Raw genomic sequence first — 17,239 nt, 5'->3', positions numbered from 1 at the left:
TGAAAAAAGTTATTCAATGAAAACCTATTGGCAAGGCAGCGTTGATTAAAACATAACAATAATAACAAAATCGGGCAAAATAGTTGTAGAAAATAGGGTTTTGCTTAGTTTTTTTTTCTTTCAAAAACTTCCCAAAAATGTACACTAAGCTTCTTCATCTAAGTTGCGTATATGTAGTTGCTTTTAATTATTTTTACTGGCAATCAGGTTCAAAATGTTTTTAATAGAAATTTTAAGTGTTATCCCAAATTTAATATTTCTGCTCAAATATATATATTGTTTCTGCACAATCAAATTTATGTAGAGAAAATAAATGCCAACGCTTTGAAACTCGATTTAAAGGTAAATAGTTGGGAGGAGAAACTTAAAAGTAAATGGAGTACCCTGTACCTTTTAATTCCGCTCCTAAATGCTTATCTTTGACAGATACGCGTATTTCGGCTACCACTTACAGTCATTTGACGGATTTCACGCCAACTCGACAAAGGGATTGGCAGCACCCCTTCAGAATTCAATGAAACTTTCTGGGTGTGAAGACTATGTGAAACTAAGATACTTTACATACTTTGTTTTTTTCAAAATCGATCTATACTAACATTTGGAAAGGGTCAAAGTTTTTTTTTTTACTTCTTTCATAAACCCGTATAACTCGAAAACGGTAAGACCTACAAAAAAGTGTTGTATGGGGAACTGTCGTGAAATTTCCTGACGTTTTAGAGAAAAATATTGAAAAAATAAAAACACATTTTCTACACTGAAAAAAATTCAAAACTTTAAAGTCGATTAAAAAAAAAAACGGCCATTTCAGATTTTGATCATCCTTAAGCAAAAAGTTTCGTAATTAAATTTACTAAAAGTCGTCCATACATTGCAAATTGGGCATATCTAAGGGAAAAAAGTTTTTCTAACAACGAATTTTTCAAGTCCAAAACTGATTTTTTTTTTCAAAGATTTTGTTCTAAACCGTCAAATATGATCGTGTTTTCAAATGATAAATGAGTTTGAATCAGAAATAAATTGTATTTTTTTTATTGAGAATAGTTAAAAAACGAAATTATGCAGTGATTATGTTTTTTAAATGAAGGCAATCTATGGATTTCGCCTTTGCCTATGAGAAAATCAACTCCGTCTAACAATTCGACGGATTTTTATGGTTCGAAAGATTGCAAACATTGAAAAGGAACAACCTGATCCATACCCCATTAAATTTTCTTCTAGAAAATACTACTAAACGTACCTGCGTTACAAGCCAGATGAATAAGAAATAATGTTTGTATTGTTATCTACCTAAAATGTCCGTTAACGACCTGAGTTACTCAACAATCACCGCGTGAGTGTATAGAAAGATAGATATTTAACTTATAATTGTTGTTCTACCTATGCATATAACTATTTAAGCTTGATGTCAATAAAACTCTTTTCATTTTATCTAAGTCATTTGTGAAAAGAAGTTAAAGATGGATCAACAAGATTTATCGCGCATTAAAATTTCGAGATGTTGCGCCGGTATAAACAATCCTTAGTGCAGGCGTAGCCAGTTGCGAAACTTGTCACCAACAATGATCGAACACATACGTGCTATGGGATATAGTCATCAGCTTGATGAAACTATGCATATTTGTGAGTCATGTCGCTTAGTGATCAGGCTCCACAGAAGTCCGCCTAAGAAAAAAACGACGGCAAAGGCCACTGTGACGCTATTGGTGGCACTCTCAAGCGAATGGCAAAAGCGCAAGTCTTGCAAAAGACTATGGAAACACAATCGCAACTCCGCGAGAACTATTCGACTGGGCAGTGAAACAAACTGATACATGTATCACCAAATTAAATTTCTGTTATATATCTAATGAACAGTATGTTAAAATGTCAGAGGAATTGATGGAATTGTTTGATAAGGTTAAAACTGTCCCTGGTACCCAAAAATATCATTGTTTTATGCCTATTAGTGATACACAAATTGCAGCCAAACGGTATACCAATTCAGAGGATGGATCAAAAATATTCAATTTATTCAGTAAAGCCCAAAAATAATGTAAATATTCATGTGCAGATACTACGTTTTAGGATATATAGCAATAATAAAAATAATGATGCATGATAAAAAAAACCACGAATTTTTTTATAAGCATAATATTGACCCTTTCCAGACACCTGTTAAGATTGGCTTTGACCAAATAAGAAATAAAATATTATTGTGATACCTTTCCAACCATTAAAAACCCATCGGATTGTTAGACGGAGTTCATTTTCTCATAAGCGGTTTGGTGCGAGATCAATTGTATTTAATTAAAAAAAACTCTGTATAATTCCGTTTTATTTCTTTTAACTACTCCCAATAAAACAAATATAATCAATTTTGTGATTAAAACTCATTTATCACTTCAAAATATGAGCATACTAGACTATTTAAAACGAAATAAAAAATATAAAAAAAAAATTTGGACTTAAAAAATTCGTTGTTAGAAAAACTTTTTTCCCTAAAATATGCCCAATTTGCAATGTATGAACGACTTTTAGTAAATTTAATTACGAAACTTTTTGCTTAAGGATGATCAAAATCTGAAATGGCCGTTTTTTTAAACCGACTTTAAAGTTTTGAATCATTGTTTTTTCGGTGTAGAAAATGTTTTTTTATTTTTTCAATATTTTTCTCTAAAACGTCAGGAAATTTCACGACATTCTCTATACAACACTTTTTTGTAGGTCTTACCGTTTTCGAGTTATACGGGTTTATAAAAAAAGTAAAAAAAAAAACTTTGACCCTTTCCAAATGTTAGTCTAGATCGATTTTGAAAAAACAAAGTATGTAAAGTATCTTAGTTTCACATAGTCTTCACACCCAGAAAGTTTCATTGAATTCTGAAGGGGTGCTGCCAATCGCGTGTCGAGTTGGCGTGAAATCCGTCTTTTTCAGTGTCAGTTACTCGTAAGTTACTCCACTAAAAAGTACAGGGTACTCCATCTACTTTTAAGTTTCTCTATTGAGATTCTTCTCAGAGGATTCGAACATTAATAAGAGAGGTAAATAGTTATAATAAAATAAGTATTCCCATAGTTTTTTAGCAGATGAAATTTTGAATGTATCGAAAATTACTATTTGTTCCCAAACATAATCATTGAATTTCTAAAAGCGAATTCATGCCGCAAAAAATATATTTAATTGCTTTGAATATTGATTTAGAGGCAAGCAAGACGAAAATGTATGGTTTTTCGTAAGTTTTCAGTAAACTAAATTTAGAGTGTAATCCAAAATTTATTTTTCTACTCGAACATGTTCGCTGGACACGTACAATCCAGTTTATGCCAAAAAAGCTACATGCCATCGCTTAGAAATTAGATTTATACGTCCCATTACCGCTAACGCCATTACCCCGAATGAGCCATTACCTCGAGTAGTATGAGATACAGTGCAGTATCTTGTTTTACGGGCAAAAATGCGTCTCTAATGAAAACTGGTAACTAATAGCGCGTAAATTTCGTCGGTAAAATGTTCATCATATATTTGTCCTTATTTTATATGTCAGCTAGGCCTGTGCTGATAAACTTTCGCACTTGGGCACTTTCGCAGTTCAAGTGTTCATTCATTTTCATAACGCCAAAAATTTCCATTTTTTGTATGGAAATTCTACATATTTTGTATGGGCTGTAACATTTTGATGACAACCACCCACAACATGTTTAACCCCCTTCAAGGTCAAGGAAATGTTTAATGCATAAGATCCGCCAACGGAGGAATTCGAACCCATAACCCTCAATATGGTATTTCTGAACAGCTGCGTGATCACCGGTATTTGGACTTCTTCGTGGTGTTTATTTTTCAATTGTGTTTTCGGGGTAGTGGCGTTACTCATCCTAAAATGTTAGCCCATCTTGAGGACCTCGCTAGGATTATGCTTAGAATCCTCTATATTCTTATATATATATATCAGAAACTCTGCTGAAACATGCTTGATATCACTAGGAATCTACAAGAGACTTATTATGAAAATATCGCTGTTAATTCACTGGCAAACGCTATAAATATTCATCCCTAGATTCCCGAGATCCAGCGATTGCCGAAAAAGCTGAGATTTGTGGTAGTAGTTTTGGGATTAGGAAATCAAATGTTTTGCTGAGATTTCTAAATATACCATTGGAAATGCTATTAGGAATTCACAGATTCCACTGTGGCCGCTCTGAGCTCTCGAGATTCTACTGAAATCTCACAAGATATTGATAAAAACCTTCAGGATTCCGCAAAAAAATCTACTGAAAACTCTCAAGAATCCGTTGGGTAACCCCAAAATTTGCAAGGAAATGTTTCCTCTCGATAGGTCTTGAATTGAAACAAACCATACGTGCCGCAACCAGATTTTATCTTTTTGTTGCTTCCGCTTGTAGCATTCGGCAGTAGGGATCATAAATATGGATCGTTTCGTTCGTTTGTCAACATTACAGCATGGACCATTTCGTTTGGTGGCACATTATATCGCAAATGGGAAATTGCTCCCAGTGTTCAATGAGCCGTTTCCAAGTTATGTAATTGTTTCCGAGCCAGAAACCTGGAGGTGTACAACAAATTGTGCCAATCTCAATGAGGTTTTAGATGAGTTTTCAGATAGGGTCATTGAATATCAACTCTTCTATCAGGTGAAGCTCTTGTTATATATTCTCCCTTTTAGTGGCTTTACAATCTCTATAGTCTTCTTTTGACATTTGTCTTTTTTTTCGTTGCATTCCTTGTTTAAAATTTCTTATTGCTCCTTTTTAATGTTAAATGCATTAAACTACTGCTTATATCTATTTTTTTATTAATCCTTATATTTTCATAACATTCCTTATATATTCCGTTTTGCCTCAAATTCCCGCCATAACTCATTTTCCGAACAGAGCTTGAAATTATTATCAAAGCTTTTTAATGTGGATAACTTGTTATACAAACGATTCAGTAATCCAGCGTTGAAACTGGTAAAAAATAGTTTTTAGTTTACGAATTATGTTCAAAGTTCGAGTCAAAATGATAAAAGAGTTATAATCCGAGTTCTTCAACCGTACTTACAAAATGAGAAAATGCATCCAACCTGATGGAAGAAGCATCACATGTAGCGCACCCAGCTTTGCAGTTTGCTACTTTTAGAGGCTATTGGCGGTTTTGGCGTCATGGTTACTGTAACACAGTCCAAAGAAGCACCTATCACTATGTTTGCAACTTTGCTGTTGCCGTGTAAAAAGCACAGTCGGTGTGGGGGTGGTTTTGAACAAAGTTTGTGAATTTTTTCGTCATAAAGAGAAGAAACTTCCTAGGAAATTTACTTGGGGAAGCTCTAGTTGCCACTCCCTCTCAGATCGCATAAGACGAACATAAATCAAGTTTTGCAGACAGCTCCTTCCCGGAACAGAATAAAGAAGTGTTCTATCCCTAGGGATTTGATTCCAACATTCATCAATGGGGGCTGACGTTTTGGGTGTTATGTGACTGTTATGAGGTGTAGGAAATTTTTCTAATTTTTCTCGCGCTTTCAATAATGGTTTTGCTTAAGGTGTACCAGTTTTGAATCATCTTCGAAGATTGCAATAAAACTTCAAAGGCACAAATCTTACGATGAAAGCATCCAACAACAGTGCACTTCTTATTTGGGCTTTGTGCACTAGCAGAAAGCTTAAAATAAGAAGATCAGAAACGTTTGCCAACTATTTCTCCAGTTTAGTGCCTATTAAAACGTGAGTAGGGGCACAAGTCGGCCATTGTGCCGGCTATCTTTGGATTCCGAGATGTTTCACTTTAACAATAACGGTTTGAAGTTGATCATAATAACATTTTTAGAAAAAAGACAATTTCAACAACTGAAGCACTGAAAAGCCATATGATATTGAAAACCTAGATTTGTATGCCTAGTGGAAATAGAATTGATTTAAAATTTCAGGACATGCTCCTAGCATAAAACTTAAATATTGTGAATCTTCATGTTTCATACTTGCGTTGCTTAAATAATTCATCTCAATGTATGAAATTAACGCACTAGAAATGTGTGCTCCACCTGAAATCAACATGTCTCGCCTGTAATAAAGTCGTATCCTTTTATCACTCGTGTTACTTTCCTAATCCAGTCATCTTCACGAATGTCCCACATACGGGCCCTACTGTTTATAAGCCAGTGTCACCAAACCCATCCATGTTACCCATCACCGTGAATTATGAAGGTAGCTAAGCTATATTCGGCGTCAGACGAAAAGACGAAGGAAAATAAACCCATAACGACCTGTTAAACTTGCCTCTTCTGCTGGGAATGGTAGTCGGGGAAGGCTCAGGCTCGCATGCCGGGCTAGGATATTTGCTTTGCGTGTTCATAGAAGTGCCATTTGAATAATTTTCCCAACGTTTGACTTCGTAGTTCTTCCTGACCTCTCTTACCGCAGCCGCCGCCAAGGATCCAAGCGAGGCCGTATGACGTCCATGCAGCTCCTTATTTGTTGTGCCAAAAAGGGATCGAGACAGAGCCTTAGAGCTATTGTTGTTAGTGCGCACGGTGGTTCCATTTGTTCTACGAAGCAGTCATAAAACAACTGATCTGCTCTGATGTAAAAAAAAAACATTATAAATTGCCGAATTATGTATGTTCAAAGTATCAAAAACACTCTCGAGGTTGTTGTCATTGGTATCACACATACCAAACATTCAACAATGATCTTTAAAATAATGTAGGTATGTGCTTGAGCTTGAGCTTGATTGTCCGCCCGTGATTGCTACTTCTTCTTCTTCTTCTTTCTGGCGTTACGTCCCCAATGGGACAAAGCCTGCTTCTCAGCTTAGTGTTCTTATGAGCACTTCCACAGTTATTAACTGAGAGCTTACTATGCCAATGACCATTTTTGCATGTGTATATCGTGTGGCAGGTACGAAGATACTCTATGCCCTGGGAAGTCGAGAAAATTTCCAACCCGAAAAGATCCTTGACCGGTGGGATTCGAACCCACGACCCTCAGCTTGGTCTTGCTGAATAGCTGCGCGTTTACCACTACGGCTATCTGGGCCCCTGTGATTGCTACTTCAGTATCGCCAGATCAGCTGCTTGGGACTAACAGACATCCTCAGTGTATGTATGTTTTAGGCAACAATGGCGCCTGCCACGTCAGAATGCTGACCAATGAGGGGAAGGGGAAGGAATTGATGATGCATTAATCTGGCTCCCACAGTAGATCGGATATACCCCTGCATCTACGCCTGTTTGTTTGGGAAGGTGTAGAGGTTATAATATTTATGCCAGAAAGGTTTGCTATTTGGTTAGCAGTCTGCCTAAGTATCTGGAGTATAAAAAGACGTACTATAATAATAAAAGAATGGAAGCGTAATACAAATTATATACAGTTTTGAGCTGCAAGACTAGAAGCTGCTTCAAGATTTAGTTTGAGATCCGCACAACACTCTAAATCACTTCTTTCTAAATTTTCAAGTGACACACCATGGGTAATTTGCTTCATTGTTTTTTTTTTTCGTGAAGCACTTTGATGTTTAATAGTGTGTTTACTATTCACATTAAATTTACTCTTAGATGTCTCATAACACTTCAATATTTACCGGAAGTTATAGATATACATCTGTTTATATGCTCTGTACTTCAAGTTGTTTGAAAATTCACTGGATTTTGTTTTACAAAGACAATAAACATGAAGAAATTGCTTGAATTTTTAACATTTTTAGAAAAAACATAGGAATCTTTTCTTTAAAAATATGTTTCGACATTCTAGAGATAATAGTTGTCCATGAATAGATAACGAAGTGTAAAACATATATATAAGCGATACCACTGTGCGGCCGAACCGACGTCACCCACTAGGTTGATTTTTTATGCCTTCAATCTGGTCTGTGTTTCTGTCGCATATTAATCAAACTAATGTGGGTGAAAATGGAAAAGTACCTACCGGCACAAAAGCCGTTGCTCTTGGGGTGGGAAATCAGGTCCAGCGAGGGGACAAGTGCGTTCGTACGGAAATGGCGTGCGAGCTTTCTATTTCTTTCGAGTTTTTTTTTTTTTTGACAGTCAAACGCGCGCTCAATGGGAACGGAAACACCTGGCGACAGCAGCGACGTCGGCGACGGAAACGCCGATCGTCTTCAGGATTATGCATATTAGCGGTCGCGATTCGAGGGGGGAGAAAGGAATGGTTCTAATTGCGAGGAAAGGTGTGATTATTGTTTCAACGAGGCTATTTTTAACGATGCTGATGTGCTCGTTTACGGTGTGGTTTGCACCGATAATTTCACAGATGATTTCGAGAAGTAACCACGTGTTCATTAGGTGAGGAAGGAGGGAGATAGCTAGAAGGTCATAGTAGAGCACGTGAATAGGGACCCTACTAGTTTTTTTTTTAACGTTACGTCCAATCCCAACAATCCCCAGAGCGATTCCACAACGTTGTTGTTATTTTTCTATTTAAAGCAAAGAAAATATTTAGGTTATGACAACTTTGTCTTTTTACGACATTTTTGCATCATTTTTCCACAAGATCTCAAAAAACTCTACTACTTTCCAAATCGGATCAATTTTGACCTGACCATTGGTGGTTCCGAAGATATTCCGAAATTTCTTTGGAAACCGACACGTGGCCATAACTCACGAAAATATATCATGCTTTCTTTTTTCTCATATTTGATTATTTGCTGTTTGAAACGCTACTTTGATGGAAAAAGTTTTTTCTCTATTCTCGTTGATGTCTTCAAAAATGTTTAGTTTTGCATCTGTTTGGAAAAAATAGATAAGGTAGACCTTATTTAAGTAGTATATGTTTTAAATCAAACTTTTTTGTTTGAGGAAATTTGTGGTTGCGTTCTTCCGCAATCATTTAGAAAATGTTATAATGAACAATATTGCTTAAGACACTTTCGATATGCCTCTTCATTTGAGCTTAGTGAGTGGTGTTTGATTCTTCGATAGCAACGCATGCTCCTGTAGGAACGGGCAATGAACACAGGTGTCGAATTATATGTCAAATCGGTCAGTCACAGAACTCGACCATCTTCGATTTGCAGTAAATTTTGCACATGTTTTTGGTATGGTGCAATAAGTATTTTCCATAGAAACATCGATCATTTTGACTCCACAATAATTTTTGAAAATTGGCTAGAAATTTTTGCTTCGAAACTTAATTTTAGAGGAAAATGTTCTATGAAGAAGTTGTAGTGAAACGATTGGACTATGCGAAAAAATATATTGCTGTTTGCATTTGAGGTGCAAATCCAGTCTAACTGAGCTTCAAGCACGGTAACACAAAGTAACCAAAGGATACTTAGCAACCATGATCCATATCACCGCCACCCTAGCAAAGAAACCCAATCGTTGACTTCGCCTTCCATGTTAAAAAATCTTACCGCGTTTGGTGTTCCATTTGATATTTGCATTTCAAACGCACACAGCAATACACTGAAAAAAATATAAAAAATATTTTATTTATTTTCATTGAAAATTCAAAAATATAATTTATATTTAAAATTACACAAAAACCCCACTTGTAGTGACGAACCATACAAAGTTTGATTGAATATTACATAAAACTAACGCTTTCATAAAACAATGTGTTATCATAAGCATGAAACGAGCTCACCAGTTGGTAATTCATCCTCGATTGAACACGAATATCTTTTCGCACTCACACAGCAAAACTTCTCGGTGCCCCGAAAACGAACCGCTTGGGCTTTTCGAAACCAAACTCTCGGCGTCCCGAAAACGAAGCGTCTTGCTCGGGCTTTCCGAAGCACTGCCCAGCAAAATACGCGAAACGAAAACCAAACTCCCGGCGTCCCGAAAACGAAGCGTCTTAAAATTTTGAAAATCGACCAAAAGTTGTTGTTAGAAAAACTTTTTTATTTAAATTTTCTTCATCATGAAACTTTGACCCAAACATCTGTTTACTATCAAGATTCTATGGTGAAAATTTGAAAAAAATATTAAAATTCGGGTGTTTTGTGTAATTTGAAATATATGTTGTTATTTTCGAATGAAATGAATGAAAATAAATAAAATATTTTGTCAGTGTATATATTTTTCGCATAGTCCAATCGATTAACTACAACTTCTTCATTGAACATTTTTCTCTATAATCTACAGTTTCGGAGTTAGAATTTTTCAAGCAAGTAGCGTGTGAAAATTTATAGGCCATTTTCAAAAGTTATTATTGAGTCAGAATGATCGATTTTTCTATGGAAAACACTTATTTTATCATACCAAAAACATGTGCACAATTTCATCTAAATCGAAGATTATCGAGTGAGGTTTTTTTTTCGACTTATTCTGGACGGAACCCGTCAGGTTCAGTGTACAATGAGGTTATCGAAAAGATGACTCCCAGATCCTTACTCAATCCCACTAACTTAATATCCTTTCCATGACAACTGTGGAGATGCAGAGGTATACTCGACCTCTAGTAACGATGGTTGTCTATCTAACATTCCTTACCTTCTTCGATGACCGCGAGGACGTGGATGGCGCCGTTATTGACTTTTAAATTTAGAACTCTCGATTTTTTCACACTGATAAGCCAATCCCAAGCCCCATTCATTGGATCTCTGTACAACTATTATGGTCAATCACAGAGTAGCAACAGCGAATTGTAGGTCATTTATGCTCATGCTTATCTCTTTATTTGAGCTTAGTAAATCGATTCTGAACCCAAAAAATCAGTTTTATGGTCTAACTTTTTTTTTGTTTTCAGTGTTACGTGAATGTGGTCTTCAGAAGAGTTGTAGAAGAAGTAATGATACACATTTTTGCTCAACATTGCAAGTTCATTATTCTTGTCATAATCATATTTAAGTGAACAACTAAATATTGAGATGTCAATTGCTCACGTTGGTTCAATTAAATTTTTCTTTGACGATATTCTGGCCTTTTGAATATGTGGCAATTTTTCTTGTAATAGCTGTAAGAACGTCATTTTTTAAACTGAAAAACTTTACTTTAGAAATACCCTGAAAAACTTGAAACTCACTTGTAATTCACTAAATTTTTAAGTTATCGTGCTGATAACAGCAATGTTGTAAGTTTCACTAGATCTATAACGATAAAAAATATTCGAGCTCTTTAATGGAGAATACCTGCAAGTAAATGTAAATCGAATTTAGTACTATACCATTAAATTCCACTAGAGTTTGTATCCTTTGACAGATACACCGTGTATCTGTCAAAGGATATCATACACGTATTTCGAACTCAACAGTAAAGCGTCTTCAGTGTTGTGTACTAAACACTATGTGAATCATCTGTTTGGCTGAAACTTTGTAGCATAACACATACTGTAGCCAAATATGAACTCAGTAGTTTCTAAAATCCTACCTTGTTGAAGTGAATCAAAAGTCAAGAATAGGATATGAAAAACAATGATCCAACTCCATGAGCTTTGCATTCCAAGATTTCAAAGTTTTTCACTTTTGAATAAAACAAATTTAAACTTGCAATGTTTAGTAAAAATGTCTATCATTACCTTTTCTGAAGACCACATTTACGTGTCTTGAGTAAATTTGTACGTTAGGCAAGTACACGTGACCTCCCGTTTCTTCTGACCCTGAATACTGTCCGAGTTTGCAGCTGACCTCGCCGTTACAACATCACCAGCCGCTTTAGTTATCCCAGTTAGTGGAGCCGGAGAGACGGAATCAACAAGTTTACCAATGTTTTCACGCTTACTTGAACAGTGAATAGAAATATATTTGACACTTCCTTAAATCAGTAATTATGCCACTGGTAACATGTAACTTTGAAATTGAGATAAATAAAAGATTAATAGGTTTTGTGTCTGTAAGAAGAAAAACCCCAAAAAAAGAGTTCATCTTCACCAGATTTTTCCAAAAAAAAAAAGACATAGAAATACTCTGCTCTTGGAAGTCTAGGTGATTTTCAATTCGATTTTTTTTCATTTGGTTGCCTGGTGTGTCAGAAAGTTGTTGGTAACTCAAACCTTTACCCAATGAGACATGACAGACTGCCCCCTCCCTCCCCCTTTGAACTGGCCTACAGTTGTGTTCAGAATAATAGTATTGAAAGTCGGTTTTCAAACAAAATTCTCAACTTTAGCATACTGTAACTTTGTTTTTCTGTGATCAATCGGCATAAAATCCAGCAGAAAACTACAAATATCCTAAATTTTGACAAAATTTGAAAATTTTAACAACACCGGTTAGAATGTTAAGCACCAGGTGAAATCGCTCAAAATAATAGTAGTTTAATAATTCAAATATTTGAAGTTCTTGATTTTTTTTTTCTCATCGTTTCAACAATTTTCACCCAAGCTATAAATGTATAAACGAATATTTTTTTACAAAATTGTTTCTGAACAAAAACTTACAAAACAAAAACTACTATTATTTCGAGCGATTTCACCTGATGCTTCACTTTTTAATCAGTACTGTAAAAAATCAAATCAAATCAAATTCTGTGTTAATAAAATTAAGGATATTTGTAGTTTTCTGTCAAAATTTCATGCCGATTGCTCACAGGGAAACAAAGTTACAGTCTGCCAAAGTTGAACATTTTGTATGAAAATCGGCTATAACTTCTATAATTCTGAACACAACTGAAAAATTGAATCCATTTTGCTGAATTTTACCGCTGTGGCTACACAAAAAAGTAAAGCTACAGACTACACATCCATATAAAATTCAGTGTAAAATTATGCAAATAAGGTGAGTACCAGATTTAACGAAAATTTACAATACACACCGGGTAAAATTACATTTAAACATCATGTAAAAATCCGCTACACATCGCGTAATTCAGCATGGATTCTAGCCAGTTACGTGACAATTCACATAAATTTATGTTATGTAAATTTGATATAAAATTACATCAAAATCATTTAAATTTATGCGAACTGTCGCGTAATCGGTCAGAGTCCATGCTAGATTACACGATATATAGCGGAAACTTACATGATGTTATTGTAATCTTACACGATGTGACGTGTAAATTTCCGATAACTCTGGCATTCCCTTCATGTGCATGATTTAACGCTGAGATTTACATGAATTTTTCTTCCTGTGAACAACAAATTCTGTTGGAACCCAACGTCATCAGTAATTGCTAGACTGAAGTATATCATATAGTCATGGTTGCATGACAAACATAGAAAAACAATGCTGGGCTTTGTGCGGCTTCTAATTACACACAACAGAAAAAGTAATATTACACAAGACGTAAGTAATATTACACAAGACGTAAGTTTCTTTTGAAGCGAAATGCTCAATGTTAAAAATGAAATGACGTTAATTTAATGATATTTGCACTTAAGGTGATTATAAAACGAAGCCAAACTTTAAATTACCAAATGCACAAGTCTAGAGAATCCGTCAACCGTCCACGTTGAAAATCTATCAAATTGCTGGCTTGCGGGTCGTGATCAATCGGATAAATTTTCAACGCGAAGCGCTGTTTGGTTCTCACGACTTGTGCTTTTGAAAATTCTAGGTGTGGCTTCGTTCTATAATCAGCTTAAAAATGCGTCATTCTTGTAATATTGCGTCACATGTGACAGAAAAGTCTTGTGATCCGAACAACACTAAGTTCAATATGGTGGACGATTGCGTTATTTTAAATTTAAGTTGGCGTCATTTTACATGTTTTAATATGTCCGGCACATATGATTATGACTTGAAGTTTTTATAAAAACAAATATTGGGAAATATTTTACAACAATAATGATATTTTAGTACTTGTACTAAAGTTTTTCCTGAATAAATCCTAAAAACAATTGTATTTCTATTTCTATTCCATTCAGGGGTTGAGCTCTGAGAAAATTGAGAATATCTCTCACTAATCGCCTTCTCTAAAAATCATTATACGCTGCACATAATCAGAGTTTGTCATCTACTGCTACAGCTCCTATATCCTATATCTTATATCCCCTTGATATAGGATTACAGTGCATGATAAAACCCATAAACCTGGGGAGCGCTATTGGTATAGGATGTTTGGGGATAGTTTATCTTGCAAGTAAAGTAAACTCCTCAATAGTAAGTAGGCGAGAAAAATGGGTTTTATCATCGCTCTCTCTCTTTGGGGCTCTCCTTCGCTGCGGCTGTTTATCAAGCCCTTTACAACTTGCGAATCATTGCCGATCATGGACCGATACAGATGCGATATTTTTCTTCGCTTGCTTTGATCGCGCTTCAAAATCAATTGAGAACAAATTCTGCAATGCCTGATTCTATTACATTTCTTGACGAATATTTTAGCAGTTTCAAACAGGTTGCTTAAAAAATTGTTATGCCAAGATACTATTTGAATTTTTTATCGGAAACCAAAAGGAACGAGGGTGAAATAGGAAAGCATATGCCTTGAAGACACTCACACTTTTAAGTTATTTATCGACACTTATAAGTCAATCTAGAAATGACAAAGTTATTTGATTCGACTCAAATGTTTAACGACGCTTTAGAACGACATGCCAATTTTGAGGATTTTACAAAAAAGGAGACCACGTGGTCTACATAACGCTACTGAGTTGAACATTTAGTCAATTCAAATGGACTGCTTCGGAAATGTTTTGGGTTCAATTCAGACGCGTTCAGGTTCTCATTTCACTAGCTCGCATTAGCGCTTGGCTAAACAATATTATAAAACTCGAAAGAAATATAAATAAATAATATGTGAAATTCAGGTAAAATGTATAAATAGAAATTAAGCCCACGCAGCCTTTCATGATTCTGTGATAATCTTGATCAGGATACTAAGAGAATGGTGTTACTGAATCTAGTTCAAAATATTTTCAAAAGTCGTTAACTACCGTGCTAAGGTGAGTCGCAAATCAGTCCCATTTGGGAAAAGCAAACTCGTTTCCACACAAATATTCAAAAAAATCCAGAAAATTTAAACAAGTGCTCAGACAATTCATAGTCATTGCAAATTCCTGATCTGCAATCTGCAAAAACGTTGTCCATGATTTCCTAACAATCATGCTCAGACTTCTTGGAATCTGTAAGAACCCAATGATTAATATAATGGAAACCCCTGCTCAGTATTTTATGAGAATCACGTCCTCGAATTTCATAATAACTCCGTTAAAGATTTGTGAGAATCCTACCCGAGTTGTCCGTGAAATTGAAACTTTCAACTGTGGAATTCGTCTTGGAGCAATAATCTAAAACGAAGGCCAATGATGTGATGTTCAACAGTTCTTATGAAAATGTCCACATTGGTCGACCAAAACTAGGTCTCTTCAAAAAATGTTTTCATTTCATTTTCAGTGTTATCTGCTGTTTTTCCTCATCAAATCCTCCTTCTAGGAAACCAATTATAGACACTGTTCTGTTTTCGTCGCCGTCGCTTGGAAGGCTATAACTGTCACACCTTTTTATGGACACCTCCACCAATACACCGAATATCCTTATCATCGCTGGAAAAGTCCGTTCTCCGTCTATAATTACCCCCCTTTAACACTCGTTAATCCAATTTCCTTTGAAACAACTTTGAATCGGAGAATCGTATTCAGCTGTATGGCAATCGTTTCTTTTTTTTTATTGAAAAGTGATTGCCACATCGTTGGGACTCTGAACGGAAAAGTTTCAATCACGTCCCGGAAATTGTATATCAATCGGGTGCTGTTGGTAAGAGACAGATTTCTTTCAATACCACCTTCTAAATCAATGTTCCATAAAACAGTTTCCGCCGAAAGATGGAAACGAACGGAACTTGTTGAATTTCTTTCGCCTCGCTTACAGCTATTTGCCGTGGTCAAATCCCTCAATGATACCACCACAGACGATCCGTTTCAGCGAAAATCGGCTGCTTATTGGGGGAAAAGCGCAAATTGAATTCGTTCTACGTCGCAAATAAGCTAGATGTTGCATCATTACCCGGCCTGTTTTTTTCCCGCAAAGGTTTCCTTCTATATCGTACTTTCCATTTCCCAGAATGACAATTATTCTCGAATCCATTTGAAATGCTAATGAAGTTGGCCGGAAGCTACCGCACCGCCGAGATTTAGTGAACTGAACTTCCGAAAATTAATTTTCACACCGAGAAAGGACTTTTCAAATAAGGAAAAAGTATCATCATTTCGGAGTCCGGAAGAAAGGATACCATGTTGACGCTTCCTTTGGTAGGTAACATTTTTGCCCTTTACTCCCACTTTGCGTAGTAGATCAAATAAAATTAACTTTCCTTTCAGTGGCGAAATCGATGCGATCTAATCTCCTAATTGTTTCAGTTTCGTTGAAAGTAGAAGCAGATTCGTTTTGCTGGAAAATCCATTAACCTTTTTCCCACGTTGCTTCGCCGAACAGAATACGTTAATTAACGAGTCATCTTTGTTTGCTTTCTCTCTTTCTAGGTAAGTTTATCATCCGGGAAGTGCGATGAGAACCGATTCTGAGCGTAGGTTTTACTCCATGTGGCAGTAAGCGGGCAAGTAATGTGATAGGATAGTGCACCCTAAATGCAAGTTAATGCTTTGATATTGATTCGAGCGATCGAACAACTTAAATGAATTGTTCCTAATTTGGGGTTGATTTAGTACCTATAGGTATATATACTCTAGTAGCGACCACATAATTTCAATGCAATACCAATAACCTTACAAATGCAACAATTGTAGAGTTTTTACACATTAATGTCAGATTTTAATACAATTTCTGTAAATAAACCTAGTACATATTTCGTATTAGGCCTAATTTCATAGCTACAGAAAAGCAAGTTTCCACTGTATAAGGAATGTGTAAAATACAGATCAATTTACATCGCAAGGTTTTTCTTGCAGTACGTAGGGTGTGGCAGAATTTGAATTTACAATTCTGAAAAAGTTAATCATCCCGAGGCAGACAGTGAGAAGAAGTGATTCTACACCCACATGCCGCTCGAGGGGAGGAAATGTAGAAAGCAATCAACGTCTCGAGATGATATATTTCAATTTTGATTTTGAAAGAAAATACTTATTTACGCAGGAGTAATAAATTGGAAAAACGATATCCATCGCTTGCGGTATAGCGTCGAAGTGTATCATCCTATGTGAGTTATTGTCCAACAGAGGAAGCAAATTGTTCGATTGAATCCCAAAAGTTTGACACGACCTTAGATTTTGTTTTGTTTGCGTTACAAATCATGCATTATTTGTTATTTTATTGATCGGTTCGAAAAAAATATCTTAAGTCAAAGTTTTTATTTGGGTCTCTTTAGTAGATTTAGACTGAAATCTTATATTTGGACTCCTGTTAGTCTAGCATGCAAAGCCTCGGTTCATCCAATTAATTTCGTTACGTTTTGAACCACAAAAATTA

At 35.7% G+C, this 17,239-nt stretch overlaps 1 protein-coding gene across 4 annotated transcripts in view; it reads left to right on the top strand.

Annotated features, from left to right (window-relative positions):
• Positions 1-17,239, top strand: part of LOC5574099 (cAMP-dependent protein kinase type I regulatory subunit) — a 191,073-nt gene that overhangs the window by 81,827 nt on the left and 92,007 nt on the right. The window contains exon 2 of one of the 4 annotated variants that reach the window (XM_021840410.1): positions 15,878-16,065. The exons of the other annotated variants lie outside the window; for them this stretch is intronic. Within the exon in view, the coding sequence (XP_021696102.1) occupies positions 16,048-16,065 (18 nt within the window). The 5' untranslated portion in view covers positions 15,878-16,047. The remainder of the gene's footprint in view (positions 1-15,877; positions 16,066-17,239) is intronic. 4 annotated transcript variants of the gene reach the window in all.

Source organism: Aedes aegypti, chromosome 2 (genome assembly GCF_002204515.2).
Source record: "Aedes aegypti strain LVP_AGWG chromosome 2, AaegL5.0 Primary Assembly, whole genome shotgun sequence".
Classification (NCBI taxonomy): domain Eukaryota; kingdom Metazoa; phylum Arthropoda; class Insecta; order Diptera; family Culicidae; genus Aedes; species Aedes aegypti.
This window is presented reverse-complemented; position numbering and strand designations above follow the sequence as displayed.